Below are 22,034 nucleotides of genomic sequence, written 5' to 3' on the forward strand. Positions count from 1 at the left end.
TCTTCCTCCCTCCATGGTGGGCTGGAATGATCTGATGATCATCCTCATTATCTTCAATGATGGAGTCAATAAAACCACAAACTCACAGATCTGGAGCTAGTGAATATTATGAAGCTTATGATATGAAATGAAAGGGAACATTCTCTCAGTTTTCGTCTTTTTCTTCTGTTGTCATTAATATATTGTAAATGCTGTTAATATATTATCTAATGGTGGAAATTAAATATGCATATTAAATGTATTTATCATCATCATCACAATATGTTTGACATTCCCAGAGGTATTTTCACCATTTTCATCTTTAAAACAAATAACTAGGTATTTTTATAAGCATTTAAAGAAGCAAAACTCCTTACATACTAAAGTATTAGATTTTAAATCAATATATTTAATCAATATACCAACACGGTAAACTAAAGGTCTGTAACTTTTCAGAATTCTTTGCTTGTCTTAAAGCAAATCAAAACAAAACAAAAAACAAAAATCTTAATAGGCATATCGGTGACCTATATATAGGTTTCCTACTGTAAATATATCAAAACTTAATTTTTGATTAGTAATATGCACTGCTAACAACTTCATTTGGACTACTTTAAAATAGATTTTTTCAATATTTGGATTTTATTTTTATTTTTTTGCACCCTCAGATTCCAAATGTATCATGTTTTTTTTTTTTTATTATTATTATTATTGTATCAAATCATCATACAAATTGGTACAAATGACAGCAGTAGTGATACTTGAAAGGTAAGATAACAAACAATTAAACAACAAAAAAACCAAACACATAATAATAAAAAGTAAACAAAATAAAGCAAAAAAAGGGCCATTGTACATAAAATTCCTTACACAAAAACTTTAAGTGCAAAACAAATTTTAACAGTCTTCATAGCTTTCTTATTTTTGGATATTGAAATGAAATCAATATAATTTTCCATATCTCTTAAAAAGACCACAAAAACAGGTTTAGAATTTGAGAATTTACATTTGTGAATAAAGGATTTACTTAAGAAAATAATTAAATTTATAATAAAACAAGTATTTTCTTTTGTGGGGTCTGAGTCAAAATATCCAAAAATAACATTTCTCATTTGTAAAGACCAAATGTATTATGTAGAAATGTCACTTTCAAAAAATTGACATTTATGACTGGTTTTGTGGTCCAGGATCATTTATTACAAAGTAGTGAATTTACGCTATTCGAGTCTTTGCGGCAAAGCAGCTGATAAACTACATTTCCCACAATGCACCAAAAATCGCCAACAACTTCCTAGGAAGTGTTTATCACTGACCGCTGCCAACATGGATTTAACAAACCAGCGAACCAGAATTTCGTGAAGTACATCTGGTTCACTGACTTACTTAGTTGTGTTTTAGAAACTAACGTGTTTTGTATCGTGATCTCCTGTTTACGTTGTTCAGTGAGCGCCGAAGCTAAGCTAAGCTAAGCTACGCTAACTGTTCACTGTGTTGTGTTTGTGATGTGAGCTTGTCAATAATCAGTTATTGAGGATGTACACTTTATTATCTGGTCTTTACAAATATATGTTTCAAAAGGACGAGTTTTGCGTCCTGATTCTCGGTCTGGACAATGCAGGAAAAACGGTAAGACTAGCTAATAAACAATTAACCCCTCCTTTACTTTTACTCTACTAGTAGTAGTTAAACTGTTGGTGAAATTGTACAATAAAACTATGATTTAGTAACGTTTATGTCTAGGAATGTGTTGTCGCTAAAGTATTAGACTCAAATGCTCACTAGATAGGGTTTGACATTAGAATGCATCTGTGTTAGTAGGCAGCTCATTTAGATCTCACATTAAATATGATCCCCATAAGTGAGTTTGTTTCTTTTCTTGAATATTGCAGACATTTCTGGAGCAAACAAAAACTAAATTCAGCAAAAACTACAAGGGCATGAACCTGGCGAAGATCACCACTACAGTCGGCCTCAACAGTGAGTAATGCAGGCTGTAAAACTTCAATCAATTACAAGCAAAGATTGACTTATTTGTCTTGTTTATGTTTCAGTCGGCACCATTGATGTGGGAAAAGCTCGTCTGATGTTTTGGGATCTCGGAGGACAGGAAGAACTACAGTCATTATGGGATAAGGTGAGACGCATTCACTAAATGCGACTCTGATGCTGTTATTGCATCTGGGAATCTTGTTTATTTTGCCATTGTGAATGCATTGAATGATCATTGAGTCTTTTTATAATGTGTTATTTATCATGTTTTAACTGTTTCAGTACTATGCAGAATCTCATGGTGTTATCTATGTCATTGACTCCACCGACGAGGAGCGACTGGGCCAGTCGAAGGACGCTTTCGGTGAGTGTTGCTGTAACAAGGGATCAATCAGCAGCATTATTTCATATAATTTTGATAAGCATTTAATCAGCTGCTTCCTATTTTACTTGGTAAAGTAGATAGATTTTTTTAGTCTTAAGCAGCATGTAAACACAGAAACTCTAGATTTAGACATGATTGGTGTGATTGGTTATTCAATATAATTGCAATTATGATTAAGACCGCAATAATTGTGTGCATTTTGCCATTGAAATAAGGGAAATTAAAGCACTTAAAGAAATGCATCATATCTATGATATTGTGTCTCCTTTTTCTGGTGTTTCATTGAGAAGCAGGATTGTCACAATCTGGCTGCTAGTAAAAAATAAAGAATATAAACACTCTTATAATGCACACAAAAATAGTCAAAGCTTGTCCTTCATATGAAATGCACTGGATTATATTATATTATATGCATAATTAATTATTATAAATATTATTATTTTTCACCACATTAAAGTAAATCATAGAAATCATAGTAAATCATCAAAGTATACTAATTTGCTCTTTGTCCACAAATAAAAGGTTATAAATCAGAGCAAAAAGTTTTAAATTCCATAAATGTATGAAATGAAAAGTTGCATGCACTGCAAAAAAAAAAAAAACTAAATACATTAAAATTAAAATTAAAAATTATATATATATATATATATATATATATATATATATATATATATCATTTCATGGTTTATATATATACAGTACAGACCAAAAGTTTGGACACACCTTCTCATTCAAATGAATGAGAAGGTGTGTCCAAACTTTTGGTCTGTACTGTATATTTTTCTGTTTATTAAAGTTTTTACTCTATATTTGTGCAGTTTTCAGTGGGTTACTGATATTTTTTAAATATATATAAATTAATAAATAAATATTTTTTAAATGGGTTTTTATACAAAAACTGCTTTTTTTAAATTTAAAATTCACTTTATAAAAGACCCACATTTCTAACTTTAATTCATGGGGATAACACGGATAATTTCACTTGCTTTAGTGTAAGATTTTTGCCCTTTTTTTTTGGAAAATCCAGTTTTAAAAGTAAAAAAAAAAACAACCACAAATAACTTTTACCAGTAGGTGGCTGCAGAGCTCCGCTATTTGCTATTTGACCACCTGAAAGATATTTTTTCACAAGTTTTTTCAGTTGAATTCATATCTGCAGTACAGACCAAAAGTTTGGACACACCTGAATGAGGAGGTGTGTCCAAACTTTTGGTCTGTACTGTATATATAAAACTCATTTCATTTCAGGACTTCAAAGCGGGTTCGCAAATCATTTGATTCACTTCGAGACCTCTATCATTTTTTTTTTTTTTTTTTTTTTAGATATATGAAATTTATATTTTATTTATTTTTATTTGTTTGTTTTTTATATTTATTTATTTATTTATTGTCTTTTTCTAGGATACAAAAATCTAAGTTTCCTTAAAAAATATATAAGAGGAAAATTAAACTTGTTTTCCCTGTGGATTAAGTTTATTTTTCGGACTCCATTGGCAGATGTTTTTTTTTAATTATTACTATTTTTACATTTTTTAATTAAAAACCTTAATTTTGATCAATTTCACAGAAAGCAAGACTTATAATTTAGTTATTTTGCTTCTCAAGTAAATTTATTTGGTTTATGCATCTTAAGATATTTGCAGGAAGAACATCACTTTTTGCAGAAGGAACAGTAAAAGTTATTTCCATTTTGTAGTATTTTTAAGCAGATCCATTCAAGCTGTATTTTGTACAATGAATTAAAGTTATTGAGAGCTGCTGGAAATTGGATTTTATTTCTTCATATTTTTGCTAATTGTATTCTTCCTAGACATTTATGTTTAAAGGACATATTGAAGCATTGTGTTCCCTTCAATTTATTCTTTAAATGTTCTTGATTTGGTGTTAAATTCTTGAATTTACTTTCAGAAACCCTTAAGTTAAAAATATAAACAAAACAGAATAAAACTGATGAAGAGACCATCTGACTAGGCCTGTCACAATCAGTTTTATTCAGTTTTGTTCATATTTTTTTTGCACTTCAGGGCTTCTTTATAAGTTCTTAATAAGATTTTGGTCTGTTTATACCAAACGTTTGACTCTACCAGAGTAGCTTCAGGCCTGAATCATTGTGACTTCCATGTTTCCATGATACAGAGAAGATGATCAGCAGTGACGCTCTGGAAGGAGTTCCTCTTCTTGTGCTGGCCAACAAACAGGACGTTGAGGTATGAACTCCAGACCATCTGCATGAGAATAGATCTCAGAAACTTGTTCATATAAGCACATCCTTGTGGGATAGCTGTCATCTCCCAGTGGTCTGTAGGTGGTGCTGTGCTCCTGTATTTCCACACTGAGGTGTAACGATTGTCTTGCTTGTCTTGTGTTGGTCAGAACTGTCTGTCTGTGCCTGACATTAAGACGGCTTTCAGCGACTGCGCTCCCAAAATCGGGAAACGAGACTGTCTGGTGCAGCCCTGCAGTGCTTTATCAGGGTACGTCTGGCCTCGTTTGACTCATTTATTATTCAGTGTTCTGTGTGGAAGTGGAAACCCTGCTGTGTTCGAGCAGTCAAAACAACAACAACATGATGGTGTAGTTTTGAGAAGTCACAGAAAGCAACAAAAGCTCTATGTGCTGCTCAAGATCAATCACTGATGATTTGGTGATTTGTATCAAATATTTGCTAACACTTGAAGCCTTTATGTAGAATGCATTATAAAGCTATTCATAATTCACCTTGTAATGCATTATATCTTTTCATAAACAAGTGTAGCCGGTTTAAATCCATTATAATAGCATTTAAATAGAAGGTTCATTGTGTTTTAATGCATTATACTTTCTAAAGGCGTAACAGTGACAATTATTCATGAGATCATACAGTATTTTATAAGGTGCATTACAAGGCATAATTAATGCATTAAAAATATTTTATAATACGTTATATAGAAAGGCTTTAAATAAAGTGTTACACAATCTGATATTTTGTAAATATTTTATTTAAAAAAAAATGTGGTTTTAAAGCATTAATTTCAGATTTAACCTTTGCTATAATAATGCAGACAGAATTAAGAAGTTCACTTCTGCAAAGCTCTGATTCAGCAGTTCATGTCACCACTCTGAAGCAATTGCAGAAATTTTTTTTTTTGTAAAATATGCACTACTTTGGAATCACAGTTTCCACAAAAATGGTTTTGACCTTGATGATAATCATCAAATCAAAACAAATTTTTCTTGAGCAGCAAATCAGCATATCAGAATGATTTCTAAAGGATCACGTGACACTGAAGACTGCTGTAATGATGCTGAAAATTCAGCTTTGACCACAGGAATAAATTACATTTGGACAGATATTCACATAGAAAACAGTTATTTAAACTTTTAATAATATTTCCCAATTTTTATTAAATTTTTCTTCAAGTAAATACAGCCTTTTGTGAGCAGAACAGACTAAAATGCTTGAAAAGCTGAATTATTCCAAAGCTTTGTAGGGCATCTAGTTAACAGGGTTACCATTGGTCATGGAATTTCTGGAATGTCATTAAATTGGAATTTTAAAAGGTCTGTTTCAGACATTGAAAGTCAGGTAAATTTTATATTTATTTTGTCCAAGTCATGGAATATCAGGGATTTTTGTTTGTTGCTTTAAGGGGAGACACTGCAGGCAGAAAAGCTGTTTTTTCATGCACCTGTCAAGTCTGAGATTTTGGGCTTTTTGGTTTTTCAGACTAGTGAAAAGAAAACAACCAAAAGACACTGTTAAGTGTTTCTTTTTTAGCACTTTATCTATTTGTATCTATTTGTGTCAATAGATTTCAATTACAATACATATTTTTTTAAAGGCTGTTTTCTCAAAATGAGTTTTTTCTCCTACACTGAGCCGTAAATCTCCACTTCAGTAGCACTTACAAACACCAAACTTTACATTTGTATTCCTGTCTATATCCTGATGGTTTTTACAGAGGGATTTGTTCACACATGATTAGCTTGTTTTTATACAACATTTATATATATTCCCCCAAAAATGGTCAAAAATATATTTTCTGAATTATGGAGTGACAAATTGAGATACCCAAAATCCCCTAAAAACATTTGATGTCAGAGAAAAAATTAAACAACAATTTTGAAACTGACTTCATCCAGTGTTTAGATTTTTGCATTTTTTTTTTTGCTTATTTAATTAAAGAAAAGAATGCCTCATTTGCATATTTAAACACAACATTTTAGAAAACTTGTAATACAAAAAATGTTTGTAATTATCAATGTAATCAATCAAAAGGGGAAGTAAGGTGAAAAACTATTAGTTACATTTTTTGTTTTACCCTATTTACCTGCAGTGTCTTGCCTTTTTTGTTTCCATTTATCAAAATGTACTTTTTTCTAAATCATATTTTGTTTTATTGTTTCACATGTTTTGTGTATTGTTATGGTTATGAAAGCATAAAAACCACAATTTCTGTAGAAATTGATATTTTTCTGTACTATTTCTACAGAAATAGTACAGAAAAAACACTAAGTGCATTTAACTGGTAAAAGCAAAAAAGAAAAAAGTAGTGTAGATGTGTGTTTTGTTCTAAAAATGTCTGTGAACAAGTAAATAAAGCTTGCAAATGGATAGATCCATTCTTTATAGGTCATGGAAATTCAGCTTTTTAGTCAGTGAAAGAATTTGACATTTGGCTTAGAGTCAGTGTTGCCAGATCGAGTTGACGATTTCTAGCCCAAAGCACTTCAACAAAAACCAGCCCAAAATTTTAACTGCCAGTATAATGTGCTAGAATCTTATTGCCTCGTCAGTCTATGGTTGCCATTTTTATATCTTTAAAAAATAATGATGACAAAATTAAAAAAAGATAAATCAATTTCACAGGAATATGGATCAAAACAGGGAAAATGCATTAAAGGGAGTCAGGAAATACGCTTAATGTCCTGAAAACTTTTCCAAGTGGCAAACAAGAAATGCATCCCTTGGAAAAACACATGCATCCTTTTCAATGTACTTTTTTGATGCAAAAAGTGCACAATAAAGTGATCAGAAAGCAATGTAAAGCGGGACATGTGGTCACCCTAACACACCCACGACAGCCAAAAATGTGTTATTCATTGACAGCGTTGGGGAAAGTTACTTTTAAAAGTAATGCATTACAATATTGAGTTACTCCCTAAAAAGTAACTAATTACGTTACTTTTTATGGAAAGTAATGTGTTTCGTTACTTTTGTGTTACTTTTTAAATCTGGGCAGGGCTTGCTTGTTTGTTTTTAATACAAGTTCTATTTTTGTCAAATGTAAAAGCCTTTTCACACTAAAAGCCTCGGCTTAGAGAAAAGTAAACTGACGTCTGTACAGTAGACCGCAGAAGAACAAAATGTCAACTCTTCAGCAATAAAAAAGGAAAACAAATGTCAGATTATCTTGAGTAATTTTTGCTTATTAGTATGGATGAATTGGATCATCGAAAGTCGGCAGCAAAGACATCGGTTAATAAAATGGGATTAAATACATAAAGGATATTTGTATTGTTTAACATATTTAATTATTGCAGGTTTGCCTTGAATTTCAGTGTTTTTATTCATTTTGAGGAATACTGTATCTGTTGTTTAGTGAGTGAGATGAATTAATGCATGTTCACATTTATTCTAGAACTAAAGTAACATCTTACTCACAATTTCTCTCAACATGGGGACAGGAGAGCTTTTAATCAATAAATGAGGGGAAAAAGTAACTCAGATATTTTTTTTTGTCAATTAAAAAGTAATGCGCTACTTTACTAGTTACTTGGAAAAAGTGATATGTGACCCTGGACCACAAAACCACTCTTAAGTCGCTGGGGTATATTTGTAGCAATAGCCAAAAATACACTGTATGAGTCAAAATTATAGATTTTTCTTTTATGCCAAAAATCATTAGGAAATTAAGTAAAGATCATGTTCCATCAAGATTTTTTGTAAAATTCCTACTGTAAACATATCAAAATGCAATTTTTGATTAGTAATATGCATTAAGAACTTAATTTGGACAACTTCAAAGGTGATTTTCTCAGCATTTAGATTTTTTTGCACCCTCAGATTCCAGATTTTCAAATAGATGTATCTCGGCCAAATATTGTCCTAACAAACCATACATCAATAGAAAGCTTATTTATTGAGCTTTCATATGATGTATACATCTCAGTTTTGTAAAATGTAACCTTATGACTGGTTTTGTGGTCCAGGGTCAAATATTATCACATAACTTGGGTTACTAATAATGCGAACACTGTTCTTTGATACATACGGTTTATAATTAGACGATAATCGGCAACAGTGCTTAGATTGGGAACCCTGAGTTAAATATTGCTGTTTATTTGATGTTATTTATATGCTAAATTATAATTGTGAAATATTATTAATCCTTGATTATTTTGTAACTTTATCATGTATTGTTTTAAACTTATGTTTTTTGTGTTTTTCAGGGAAGGCGTAAATGACGGCATTGAATGGATGGTTAAATGTGTGATCCGGAACATTCACCGTCCGCCCAGACAGAAAGACATCACATAGAGCCTCATCTCTCTCTCTCTCTGTGTGTGTGTGTGTGTGTGTGTGTGTGTGTGTGTGTGTGTGTGTGTGTGTGCATAGAGTGTTTTCTGTAAATTCAGAGAGTGGATGCAGTTATCATACCACATGTAAGTTATGATATTATATTTGGGTGATAGTCAGAGTTTGATATCTATGCTGTGAAGCTGCAGACACTGTAGATATTTCTATGTCAAACTGACACTAGTTTTGTGTTCTGATGAGTTTTCAGGATCTCTGCTAAAAAAAAAAATCAATCATTTCTAATGTGGCGTTGTTTTTAAGACCCAAAAATCGAACCCCAATTTCTAATTACTAACCAATTCTTTAATAAACAGCAGAGATGGAAAAGAAAGCACTTGTGTCTCGGTTTAATTTCCTCGACAGATGTTTTCCCAACCCGTATAAATCCAGGAAATGCCTTATTCTGTCAGAACAGGGTTGTATTGATTTACTTTCGTCTAAGCTGAATGCATTTTGCATGAAGGCAGCGGTGAATCAATAAGCACTGCTCACAAAATGAATGTTATTAGAGCTGCATGCATCACATCTGTGACTTCAGACCAACCTGCAGAATATTACATGTGTGTGAGAGAGTCAATATAATGTTAAGGCCAGACACTGCAGGTGGATGGGGTAAAAAAATGAACTAATAGTTATCACCTTATTTACTCAGGTGATTGATTACACTGATAATTGCAAACATTTTTTGTATTACATGTGTTCTAAAATGTTAGGTTTTGATATGCAAATGAGCCATTATTTATTTATATATATGCACTAATTTGCATACATTTCTAGTACAAAAATCTAAGCAATGGATGAAGTCAGTTTCAGAATTCTTAATCTTTTTTTTTTTGGACATTAGAGTCAAATGTTTTTACAGAGGGAATTGTGGGTCTCATTCTGTCACTCCATAATTCAGAAAACACTTAGAACAGGCAGAAAATGATATATTTATGTTTATTGTATAAAATCAAGCAAATTCTATATGAACAAATCCCTCTGTAAAAACCTTCAGGATATAGACAAGAATAAAAATGTAAAGTTTGGTGAGTGTAAGTGATACTGATATGGAGATTTATGGCTCAGTGTAGGAGAAAAAAATCATTTTGAGAAAACGGCCTTTAAAAATATGTATTGTAATTTAAATTTATTGACACAAATTGATAAAAGAAACACTTAACAGTGTCTTTTAGATGTTTTCTTTCCACTAATCTAAAAAAAAAAAACACTTTATGAAAAAACTAAAACCCCAAAATCTCAAACTTGGCAGGTGCATGATAAAAGTGTTTTTGCCTGCAGTTTCAGCTTAAATGCATGTCGCTTCTCTCAAATGCACACGTCTTTAAAACCCAAAACCAGCAGACATTCTCAGTTTAGAGAGGCAGATGTCATGTGTTTGGTCAGCTGATCGGCAGTGTTTAAGACAGACATCACTAGTACTACTGCTTATCAGTGTTAGGAGTTTGTTCAGATCTCTAACACTAAGTGTGTGTGTATATGAGTGTTTGCGATGATCTAAACTAGCTTAAATCAGGCTGCTCCCTGGTGCAGTTGTTTTAGGACACCAGACTCAATCGAGACACTCTTCGCACGCAAGCCTTCAGCAGAGGCATGAATTTTGTATGAAGACTTACGTAATAGTGCATCAGTGGGTTTTGGGATGGAACTTGAATATTAGTGCTGGCACTTTGTGTTACTCTGCAAAAAAAAAAAAAAAAAAAAAAAAAGCCACATGTTTAGCTTTTTCACATTATTTATGTATTATTTCTGCTAGATGAAAAGATTGCAGACTTACACTTTTTTATTTTTGTTGATTTTGTTTTTACTTTTTGATTTTATTTTTAATGTATTATTTATTTAAATTGTTGATTTTATTTTTGCTAGATGAACAACAGCACAGACTTACATTTTTTCCTCTTTTATTTATGTATTATTTTTGTCAGATGAAAACAGTGCAGACTTACTCTTTTTTATTTTTGTTGATTTATTTTGTTTTACTTTTTCTATTTGAATTTATTTATAATGTTTTATTTATTTACATTTTGTTGATTTATTTTTGATGAAACCATCCTAGTTTTACTTTTTTTATATATATATTTTTTGTTGATTTATTTTTGCCAGATGAATACCACATACTTTAGTTTTTCTTTTTTAATTTATTTTTAGTGTATTATTTATTTAATTTGTTTATTTATTTTTGCCAGATGAACAACATCACAGACTTACACTTTATTTATTTTTAGTTTTTTTTTTTGTATTTTCTTTTTGAATTTATTTATAATGCAAATTTTGTTGATTTATTTTTGCCAAATGAAACCATCCCAGATTAACATTTTTTTCAAAGTTTTTTGGTCACACTTTATAGTAGGTGGCCTTAACTTCTATGTACTTACATCATAAAATAGGTACAATGTACTTATTTTAGTCATATTGTATTGCAAAACACTTTTGCTTCTATTAAGGTGGGATATGGGTAAGATTAGGGACAGGTTTGGTGGTATGGTTAGGTTTAAAGGTGGGTTAAGGTGTAATGGATGGGTCAACAGTGTAACTATAAATGTAATTACAGAAAATAATTACATATGTAATTAGATGTTTGTATTTTTAAAAATATAAGTGCAATGTAAAAACATGCATGTACACAATACGTGCATTGTAGCAAATGGTTAGTTTAAATGTAAGTACATAGTAGTTAAGGCCACCTAATGTAAAGTAGGACTGGTTTTTTTTGTTGTTGATGTTGATTTATTTTTGCCAGATGAACACAGACTTATTTTATTTCTTTTATCTATGTATTATTTTTTGCCAGAATAAAACAGTGCAGACTTACACTCTTTTATTTTTGTTGATTTATTTTTAGTTTTTTACTTTTTCTTTTTGAATTTATTTTTAATGTATTATTTATTTGATTTTTGTTGATTTATTTTTGCCAGAAGAACATCACAGACTTAATTATTTTTTTTAGTTGTTTTCTCTTTTATGTATTATTTTTACCAGATGAAAACAGTGCAGACTTACACTTTTTATTATTTTTTTGTTTTTGTTGATTTATTTTTACCAGATGAACAACAGCACATACTTGCATTATTTATTTTTGTTTTTTCTCTTTTATGTATTATTTTTGCCAGATGAAAACAGACTTACACCTTTTTTATTTTATTTTTAATGTACTGTTTATTTATTTAATTTTTGTTGATTTATTTATGCCAGATGAAAGCATCCCATACTTTTTTCTTCTTCTCTTTTTTTTTTTTTTTTTTTTGAGGTTTGTTGATTTCTTTTATAAAAAATGATATCAGGACCTGACCATTATTCATTGTCCAGGTGTTTGAAAGAATGCATGCATTTGCATGTGACAATTTTCCACAGTCTCGATCCATTACATTAATCCCAGCACTCTGACGTATGTACATGTCAGTTTTCAGATCAATAGCTGATTGGAAGTGATCTAATGTTGTGCGACTGAACCCAATGCATCTTTTGTCCTGTCAATGATATATTGATTTCTCCAAAACCTCATCGATAGAACCAAAGATGGACAACACTCTATTTAAATAGACATCAACATCTAGAATCATCTACCAGATACAGCATCCCAAAATGTCATTGCATCTAAAAAATGTCATGCAACAAAATATCCCAGCAAGCAAATAAATGCTACAAATCCTTTTCTCAGCCCAAATGACTTATAAACTGATGTTTGGGTTATTTTTAGTGTTATGCTCAGATGTATGCATAACATTCTTAAAAGCTTGAAAGTGTACATGAGCAGTAGAAAATAGCTCTTGTTTCCAAGACAACAGCACTATCACTTTATTTTTATCTTTTTGTTTTTCTTAGTTTATCTCTTGATCTGAGAAAATAGCTCGTTTGCCAGCGATGCCATTTCTCTCTTCATCTCTCGTCCTCTCCTCCTCCCTCCTCTCTCCACCTCCCATCCATCATTCCTCCCCTGATAATACGGACCACTGGCTGTGCGTCACTCCTTCAGTTCTTCACTCCGCTCATCTCTTCGCTCAGCATCCATCCGTCCTCCTCCGGCAGCACTATGGACAGCACAGTTTCAGGTAAGATCCAGAATAATCTCTGTCTGCAGAAAAGGATACAGTAAGACTAGGGAGAATGTTTTTTTAAAGCATGAGTTATTGCATGACCTGCGGTAGAATAATATTTTTTTTTTTTTTTTTTTTTTTTTAGCGTGACATTGGCGCTGGTGAATGCGTCCTTTGTCAAGCATGCATGCTGTATGCTATCTAAAAGATAATAAGATCATTAATTGATGGATTGTTTAAAGAACAGGGTGTTTCTGTTTGAACAAGAGTGTTATTGTGTGCTGATGCTCAACACTGCAGATGTTGGGCTATAAAAAAAACACAGGTTCATTTGGAGGGTAGCAGTGCTGCAAAATGTGGCGCAATATTGTAGATGTGACCGTCTGAATTGCATTCGTCCCCTATATAGTCTGATCATCTCATATTGACTTTGAGAAGACCTTAGAAAGAACAGAACAGCTCTGCAACATTAGTTAAATGTAGAAATGGGGGTGTTTGCATTATGCTTTGCATCTAAAATAGCTGTAGGTCTTCTATAAATAGCGTAAGTTGTGCACATTATATTGCATGCTTTGCTCTCATGTCCAGCAGACAAAGCATTTGCATTGTCTTTGCTATCTAAGCCTTCTTGCAAAGTCACCTTTCCTTTGAGCTCATGGGTAATAAATAAATGTGCTCCGACGCACACAAACTTAGAGCGATAATTAAACACCATTAACTACTGTAATAAACTCTAACACTGAAGTATATCTCTTTTGCATGCATGCATTTGCTTTTTAAAGTCATGCATCTTGAAGAGTGGTGTGATGTTGCTTTATTAAGTGATCATTATAACACTTGAGTTCATATTTACACAAACTCACACAATGAATTATTTTGCAAACGTGCTGTGATGAGCTGATCAATAATGCATGAATCAGGTTGAGGGTGGGGTTTGAGTGTCTAGCGCTGCTTGGAATCTTGCATGCATTTGTGCAGTTGCATCTCTTATAAAATATATATTTTTTTCATTTTCATGAAGAAATGCTGTTAGTTCAGGGAAACACTTCTACATCTGATTCTGTAAGATACTGCTGTAATACAGACTCCCCTTCCTGTTTACCAATAACAGCACATTTCCCATTATAAATGCAGTTTTAGTTGTTTTCAATAGACATTTACAAACGTCTTCTGAATGTTTTATTTTCTGAACAGGTTTTAAATAAATAAGAGATACATTTAAGACTTTTTAAATATATTTTTGAATGAAGCAATGATTTGAATTAGCAAAACTTAAAACCAATGTCCTTTTTTTTTTTTAATACAAAAAAAAAGCATTTACTGGAGAAATAAATGTGACCCTTGACCACAAAGCCAGTCATAAGGGTCAATTTTTGGAAATTGAGATATATACATCTTCTAAAAGCTGAATTAATTAGGTTTCCATTGATGTATGGTTTAAGATATGACAATATTTGGCTGAGATACAACCTTTTGAAAATCTGAAATCTGAGGGTGCAAAAAATCTAAATATTGAGAAAATGGCCTTTAAAGTTGTCCAAATGAAGTTCTTAGCAATGCTAAGTAATAATATTGATCAATAATACCAATCAAGATGTTTGTTTATTAAAAAAAAAAAATATATATATATATATATATATATATATATATCTCAAATATCTTAATGGTTAATGGAACATGATCTTTAATTAATATCTGAATGATTTTTGGCATAAAAGAAAAGTCAATCATTTGGACCCATACCATGTATCTTTGGCTATTGTACCTGTTAGATGTACTGCATTCAAACCAGATATCTCTATCTCTTTTGCAGCCTACTCTGAGAAGCTGAGAGAGATGTCGGTGTTGTCTCTCCTTTGCTCATGTTTGTATTCCCAGCCTCATCCCAACACCTTCGGTCAGTTTGAAGGTAGGAGCTTCACCAGCCAAACAGCCAATGGATTTGAAGGCCTTACATCTAGAATATTTTGGTTTATTTATGTATCACTCATTCATTGCCCTCATCCACAGATATGGAGGTGAAGTCACTGAATAAGCGAGCTTCTGGCCAGGCGTTTGAGGTCATCCTGAAGAGTCCAACTGAGGCGTCTCCAGAGAGACCCCAGACTCTGGCACTGCCGCCCCAGAAGAAGGAGCCTTCACTGGGGGAACTACAGAGGAGGCTGGAGGCCGCCGAGGAGAGACGGAAGGTGAGATGATGATGCCTTTACATAAACATATTTACTCTTGAGTTATTTTCTGTGGAGCATTGCACATGCACTTGTAAAAGTGGTTTTACAATGCTTTTTGGATGTTTCCTCCTTCTAATACAGTTAGTCAACTTCTTGAGCAACACATCCAGCTGACTAGAATAACTAGAAAAAAGCTTTCCATTGATGTAAGGTTTGTTAGGATAGGGCAATATTTGGCTGAGAAGCTATTTGAAAATCTGGAACCTGAGGGTGTAAAAAAACTTAATATATTGAGAAAACCGCCTTTAAAGTTGCCCAAATGAAGTTCTTGGCAATGCAATGCAACAGCATGCGTTTTGAGCAACACATCCAGCTGACTAGAACTTTTTAGTTAACTTTTAATTATTTAGCAGATGCATTTATCTATTGACACACATTCATGAAAAGCACAAGCACATTGATAACTGAGAATCTTAACACTCCAAAAATAAAGATTTTTATCGGCATCAATGGTTCAGTGAAGAACCCTTAACATCTATTTAGCCTTTCAATTGCAATTGCTTTCAATTGGGAAATAATAATGGTTGTTTAGTTGGCATTACCATGAAAAGGTTTTTCTTAGAACCATTATTTTAACCTTTCCACTGCACTAAATGTTCTGTGGAGTATTAGTTCTTCAAACTAAGAGAAATCTGACCCTGGACCACAAAACCAGTCATGAGATTTCTACATCTAAAAGTTGAATAAACAAGCTTTCCATTGATGTAAGATTTGTTAGGATAGGTTAACATTTGACCGAGAATCTGAAAATTTGGAATCTGAGGGTGCAAAAAAAATCAAAATATTGAGAAAACCACCTTTAAAGTTGTCCAAATGAACTACTTAGCATTGCCTATTACAAATCAAAAATTATGTTTTTTAAATTAATATAAAATTACGTCTGAAATTAACATTATATCTTCATGGAGCATGATTTTTTCATAAAAGAAAAATCTATTATTTTGACCCATACAATGTATTTTTGGCTATTGTGTGCTACTTACGACTGGTTTTGTGGTCCAGGGTCACAAATGGTTCTTTGAAGAATCCAAAATGGTGGTTCTATGGAATCTTTATTTTTTTTTAAAGGTTTTACCATGTAGCATGTAGATACTCTGGGATATGATTATGGTAATCCATTACTACCATGGTATTGCCATAGTACAACAGTCTCTTTTTACAAGTCCATTAACTTTTTTCCATTTTCTGGATTGTCTTCTTTGCATTTTTTGAAATGTCAGAAGTTTTCTTACATTAAATTTGCCACCACCTTTCTGCACTTCTGTAGTCTCAGGAGAAGCAGGTGCTGAGGCAGTTGGCGGAGAAACGGGAGCGTGAGAAGGTGGTGCTCAACAAGGCCCAGGAGGTCAACAACAACTACAGCAAGGTCACCGAGGAGAAACTCAACCACAAAATGGAGTTGATCCAAGAAAATCGCATGGCCCGTCTCAATGCTCTCAAGCAGCGCCTGAGAGAGAAGGTAAATCTGGATGTCTTTCATGAAGTCAACCAGTGTACACTGCTGATAAATAGTTAGCATTAGTAAGATTTTGAACGGTTTTTAAAGACATTTCTTATGCTCATCAAGGCTACAGAAAAAATGGTAATATTGTGAAAAATTATTTCAATTGAAAATAACTGTTTTCTATGTGAATATATTTTAAAATGTAATTTATGCCATTTATCCCAATGAATCGATTGACTTGGATTTAGTTTCATTGTAACTTATAATTTTAGTTATTTAAAACATTTAACATTTCCATATTCAAAATTTTATATTTTATAAACATTAATTTTTTTTGCACTTATGCCACCTCTGAGCCTCATTAAATGTCTGAAGATACATCTACAAGTTACTATATTGGTAACTTATTTATCTTATTCTGCTTATTATTATATTGTTTTAATTAGAAATTTTAAAAAGTGTATAAATACAAATTTTTAAATTTGCCATAGGTAATGACATACTTTTAATACAATTTGAAAAATGCTATTACAAATGTAAAAAGAAAATGCCACTGTAAATCACTTTTTTCAAATATCACCTCATATTAGGAAGGCTAATTTTTTATTATTATTGATCAGAAATTGGCCTGTAAATGTTGTCATGTCACCGGCCATTGGCAGGTGAGGCAAAAAGTTAGTCTTAGGCCCTGTACACAATTATATCAAAATGCACTGTTTTGGTGAGTTACCTTGTAAATGCAGTCTTAAATGAGTTCAAAAGTCTTGGGAGTTGGGAGAAAATTGGATGTGTGTCAGATTGGAGTTATGTGCATTAGGTTTTAAAGAGACAGCGCTGAATTTAAAGTGAAACCTGCTAAAGTCTTTCATTGATGGAAATAAAAGAACAAAAGAAAGAGAGAAATCACTTGACTGCTTTAGTCACTGATTCACTTTTGTTGCTTGAATGAAGATTAATCGGTATAGTTTATGCATATACAGTGTATAGTTTATCTGAGGATTGTTTTAAAATCACCTAAGGCGAGACACTGCAGGTAATAGTTACCTACTATCAATAGTTATCACCTTATTACCCAGTTGGTTGATCACATTGATAATTGCAAACATTTTTTGTATTGCAAGTTTTCTAAAATGTTGGGTTTAAATATGCAAATGAGCCATTATTTAGTGAAATATGTCATAATTTGCATACATTTCTAGTACAAAAATCTAAACACTGGATGAAGTCAGTTTCAAAATTCTTGTTTAATTTTTTTTGACAGTCAAATGTTTTTACAGAGGGGATTTTGGGGATCTCATTTTGTCACTCCTTAGTTCAGAAAATACTTCCAGAAATACAGACAGAAAATTTTTTGTCCCACATTCAAATTAAACATTCAAGCAAATTATAAATTAACAAATCCCTCTGTAAAAACCTTCAGGATATAGACAGGAATAAAAAAGCAAAGTGATGTGTGTAAGTGTTTCTGAAGTGGAGATTTATGGCTCATTGTAGGAGAAAAAAACTCATTTTGACAAAACTGCCTTAAAAATGTGAATTGTAATTGAAATCTATTGACACAAATAGATTAAGTGCCAAAAAAAACCACTAAACAGTGTCTTTAGTGTGTTTTCTTTAAACTAATCTGGAAAAACACTTTATGAAACACCAAAAAGCCCAAAATCTTGACAGGTGCATGAAAAAACTGTTTTTGCCTGCAGTTTCACCCCTTAAATTAAAAGTTGTTATATATTCCAGAGCCTATTAAATGTTCAAAATAATGACTTTCAACTGGCATTGAAATGAATGCAAGAAATGCATGCTCACTTATTTTTGTCACACACATGTTCCTATTGCATGTTGTTGCTTTTGCAGTAAAAGGCTTTACAGTTGTACTTTACTGTCAGTAAAAAAAGAGAACTAGTTATTTTTTCTTCCTGGTGACTACTGTTTCCTATGACACTGTTTCTCTTTTCTTTGTCAGGAGCTTCATGCTGCAGAGGTTCGTAAGAATAAGGAACTTCACACTGAGCTCTCTGGCTAAAGACGCTCTTTGACGCCAGAGCCGTGAGACGTCCAATCATGACTGCATTTGGAGAATATCTCATTCTCTGGTCTTACCAGGTCATTTCAGACTCACTTTATCAGTTTTCCTTATCAGTAAACGTCTGAGCATATAACAGCATCCCACAAACACTGTGGACAAAAGTATGTGAGCACCCAAACATAGCACCCGTATGCACTTATTTAATGTTTAATTTCAGAAACATGGGCATTAATAGGCATTTCGTCCTTTCTAGCAACTCCAACTCTTCTCAGAGTCTGGGTTCAAGTTCATCTCAAACATATTCAGGTCTGGACTTCATGTCGGCCAGTCAAGATCTTTCACATTTCTTATCCTAGAACAACCAATCCTTAAATTATGACTCAAATCAGATGGAAATTGTCAGCTGATAAAAATGTCGTTCAAGCTCCAACTCCAACTCTGAGCCAAACCCTGAACAAACCCTTTTACCTTTACCAAAAAATCTGATTGGCTGAGGCTGATCTGTCACTATGCCTTACTTGGCAGAATCACAGTCACCTGCTTTGTGCACAAGGACTGCGTCATCCTCAAACACGTCATTTCAAACTGTTGAGCAATCTCCATAATGCATTAACATGTTCGTTAGAAAGAGCTGTCTGCATACTTTTGGCCATGACGTTTATCTGCCTGCTGAAAAACAACTTTTAGATGGCGTTAGCGGTATGTAACTAACATGAGCTGATGATTAAGATGGTCGTTGTTGTCAATAGACCAGATCTAAAACCAGCATGAAACTGTCAAAACATACCAGAAATGGTATATTCTTGTGATTTAGTCTGGCCTTAGTTGTTATTTAGCAAGCCTGAATTTTCACAAAACCAAAAAACATGACTGTATCCACATTTTCACTGCACTTTATAGGATATGATTCATTCACGTCGGTAGTGTAAGTGCATTTCAGAGGTCACCAACTCAGATTTGTTGGTTTGTTTTTCAGTGACCAGAAGAAGAAATGTCTAAGCTATATGCTGCTAACTGATTACTGGAAACCATTCAAAATACGATTAAAGCATAAGTTCTTAATAAGGTGTCTCTGTCATTTTTGACTAAGTTTCTGTCTCTTGCAAGTTTCTGGTCAGGTATTGAATATGGAAATTACTGATACTGTGGTTTCTGAATATAGATTTCTAAACCATTATGATTATATCGCTGCTGATAAGACTCAAGTCATTGAGGTCGAGTAAAATGAACATGTGTTTGTGTACGTCTCATGTGTTCATGACGAACTCTGGCCAGAGTGTGATGGAAATTGCAGATAAATGAAACTGAAGCTGTTTTGTTTGCTCTCAAACCGCTGCTTTGGTTGTGTGTGTGTTTATATTACTTGGGTTCTTGTAGGTAGGTGGATCTGAAAAGACATTTAAAGGTACACACAATTATCACATTCCTGTGTCCTAAAGTCAGAAACAGAACAATAAGGGACAATGGGGCCTGCAGCCATAATGTAAACCTGTTTTGTTTGTCCAAACCTTACATAACTTTACTTAACATGGCACTGAAAGGGAGTTGTCAGGTTGAAGAGTAAATAATGCTCCAAATACAAGTAATGTCAGTCTTCAAGGTACAATTAAAGCACGTTCATTCATCTGATGTGTTTAATAGTTTGTGTACTTTTCCAGTCTGTAGTCACCATGCTCAGTCATGCACAATAAGCCTTATTTGTTTTTGTAAATAAGTTTGTACTTTCTTGTTAAAAGAAACATCTTGGATACTTGCACTACTTATTTCTAGAACAGTTTAGGCTTGTGCAATGGGGAAACCATGACTCATTTTAGTAATTTTAGTTAAAAAATGCATATTGCATGAAACCATTAGTTTCTAATGTTGTCTGTACGATAGCAAAAATATATTAAAGAGTAATGTTGCTAACATTGGTGTAGACATTATATACGCTCTAATAGGAACAGTGTGGGTTGTTTGTTATGAGGCGTGAGCTCTGTCTGTTTACTTCCTGTGGTTTTCATGAGCATTGAAACTGAAAGCTAAAACTGCATTTGCACTGCTCAGTAACAGCGCACTGTCCTGGAAAAGAAAGTTATTTAATTCTAGGAAGGGAGGGGCTTATCCAGCGTCACTCAGCAACAACTCTATAAATTGTTTAAACCCCTCCAGCTCGATGCACATGACACTGAGAGCAGCTGAAACATCCAGTGTTACAGGAGTATCATGACATATCAGAAAACCATTGGGATGTGAAGGACAATATAAAGGTAAGTGCTTTGCATTATTAATTCATGTTACTTGATTATTTTGTAAAGTTTATCTAATAGAGAATAGATAATGAATCTTTATATAAAACGGATCATTAAATGATGTAATCATCTGTGGATGTCAAAGCTGACAGCTCTAGCCACCGCTTACTTTACTGTTTTCCTTATAGTAGGAACTAATCCCATTTTAAGTTACACGAGTGAAAGGTAGTCATGCTCAGCATGACTGTGACAGTTTACTTTGAAATGGTTCTGTGCATTGTGCTTATTGTGCCATAACTGCATTTATACAGTATTTGGTTTTGCATTTACATTTATTGAAATGTAAAGACTGTGTTGGCAGGTTAATAGTTTTCAATTACCACACCCATTTTTATAGACCCAAATTGCTGTATGTGATATTATTTTCCTTACTGATGTTTATTCAGTCTGAAGGCTGACAAAGTTTATTGAGCAATATTAGAAGGTGTAATCCAGTGCCACAGCCGCAAGGTCAATAAAACGGAAAAGTAATTTGCTATGGGTTCCCTTTAAGATCTATGCTTGAGTAAAACAAGTTCTGTGGTAAGCATAACTTGACAATACTTGGACATTTTGTTGTACAGCATAAAATGCACATCCTCACACTGAAAACGTTCCAATGTACAAAAAAACATAAAAAAAAAAATAAACATAACTGCTTCAAAATGTATGTTTTCAGTATGGGTGTGTGTAATTTAGGCTGTTAAAGTATTGTCGATTTATATTTATCATTAGGGATGCATACCGAACATGTTTTTTTGTTTTTCCCCCAATGTGTTTTGCCTCTTTTTTTTCACCCTTGCATTCATTAAATAGCCAATATTTGCTTTTTACAGTTTTGTCTTGCTTTTCTAAAAAAATAATAATTTACAAAACAGTTTAAAAATATTTAACACTGAACATTTTTAACATTTTAGTAGACATTATAGCCTACGAACAAAGCACAATTTAACTTAAAAATTGATAAGTTAGTAAAATAATATTCTTTGACCATTTTAAGACCCCCTTCTTGAATCAGACATGTGTTTTTAATGTACAAATAAATGCAGCCTTGCTGAGCAAAGGAGAATGTTAGAATACATGTATTAATAGAGCTGTTGTTGTTATTTTACAGAAC

The 22,034-nt window shown here is 32.8% G+C and overlaps 2 protein-coding genes across 4 annotated transcripts; both read left to right on the forward strand.

Moving 5' to 3' along the window:
* The first annotated feature begins 1,142 nt into the window (after positions 1–1,142).
* On the forward strand, positions 1,143–12,874 carry arfrp1 (ADP-ribosylation factor related protein 1). Of its 2 annotated transcripts, XR_012357226.1 has the most exons (8): positions 1,143–1,605; positions 1,869–1,956; positions 2,031–2,113; positions 2,251–2,332; positions 4,490–4,560; positions 4,727–4,827; positions 8,786–8,998; positions 12,735–12,874. XR_012357226.1 is itself a non-coding variant. In XM_073851478.1 (7 exons), exons 1-7 carry the CDS (start codon positions 1,513–1,515, stop codon positions 8,871–8,873), a joined length of 606 nt encoding a protein of 201 aa, XP_073707579.1. In that variant the 5' UTR covers positions 1,143–1,512; the 3' UTR covers positions 8,874–9,243. The 2 variants fall into 2 exon arrangements, 1 of the variants encoding a protein (XP_073707579.1); XM_073851478.1 differs by lacking the exon at positions 12,735–12,874 and having other exon boundaries at positions 8,786–9,243.
* stmn3 (stathmin-like 3) lies at positions 8,923–19,712 on the forward strand. 2 transcript variants are annotated; one of them, XM_073851480.1, is made up of 6 exons: positions 8,923–8,998; positions 12,886–12,961; positions 14,760–14,855; positions 14,957–15,135; positions 16,445–16,636; positions 18,585–19,712. In XM_073851480.1, the coding sequence occupies exons 2-6, from the start codon at positions 12,943–12,945 to the stop codon at positions 18,642–18,644; spliced, it is 546 nt and encodes a 181-aa protein (XP_073707581.1). In that variant the 5' UTR covers positions 8,923–8,998; positions 12,886–12,942; the 3' UTR covers positions 18,645–19,712. The 2 variants fall into 2 exon arrangements, with proteins under 2 accessions (XP_073707581.1, XP_073707580.1); XM_073851479.1 differs by lacking the exon at positions 8,923–8,998 and having other exon boundaries at positions 12,828–12,961.
* The last annotated feature ends 2,322 nt before the right edge of the window (positions 19,713–22,034 follow it).

The sequence above is a fragment of the Garra rufa genome, chromosome 12 (assembly GCF_049309525.1).
Source record: "Garra rufa chromosome 12, GarRuf1.0, whole genome shotgun sequence".
Lineage (NCBI taxonomy): Eukaryota > Metazoa > Chordata > Actinopteri > Cypriniformes > Cyprinidae > Garra > Garra rufa.

What these genes read in the sequence shown, in the direction of transcription:
- arfrp1 (XM_073851478.1), top strand. Translation starts at nt 1,513, where the DNA reads ATGTACACTTTATTATCTGGTCTTTACAAATATATGTTTCAAAAGGAC. An exon ending in TACAGTCATTATGGGATAAG is followed by an intron (nt 2,114 to 2,250) that starts GTGAGACGCATT and finishes TAACTGTTTCAG; the next exon opens with TACTATGCAGAATCTCATGG. An exon ending in CCAACAAACAGGACGTTGAG is followed by an intron (nt 4,561 to 4,726) that starts GTATGAACTCCA and finishes TGTGTTGGTCAG; the next exon opens with AACTGTCTGTCTGTGCCTGA.
- stmn3 (XM_073851480.1), top strand. An exon ending in CCGCCGAGGAGAGACGGAAG is followed by an intron (nt 15,136 to 16,444) that starts GTGAGATGATGA and finishes GCACTTCTGTAG; the next exon opens with TCTCAGGAGAAGCAGGTGCT. An exon ending in AGCAGCGCCTGAGAGAGAAG is followed by an intron (nt 16,637 to 18,584) that starts GTAAATCTGGAT and finishes TTTCTTTGTCAG; the next exon opens with GAGCTTCATGCTGCAGAGGT.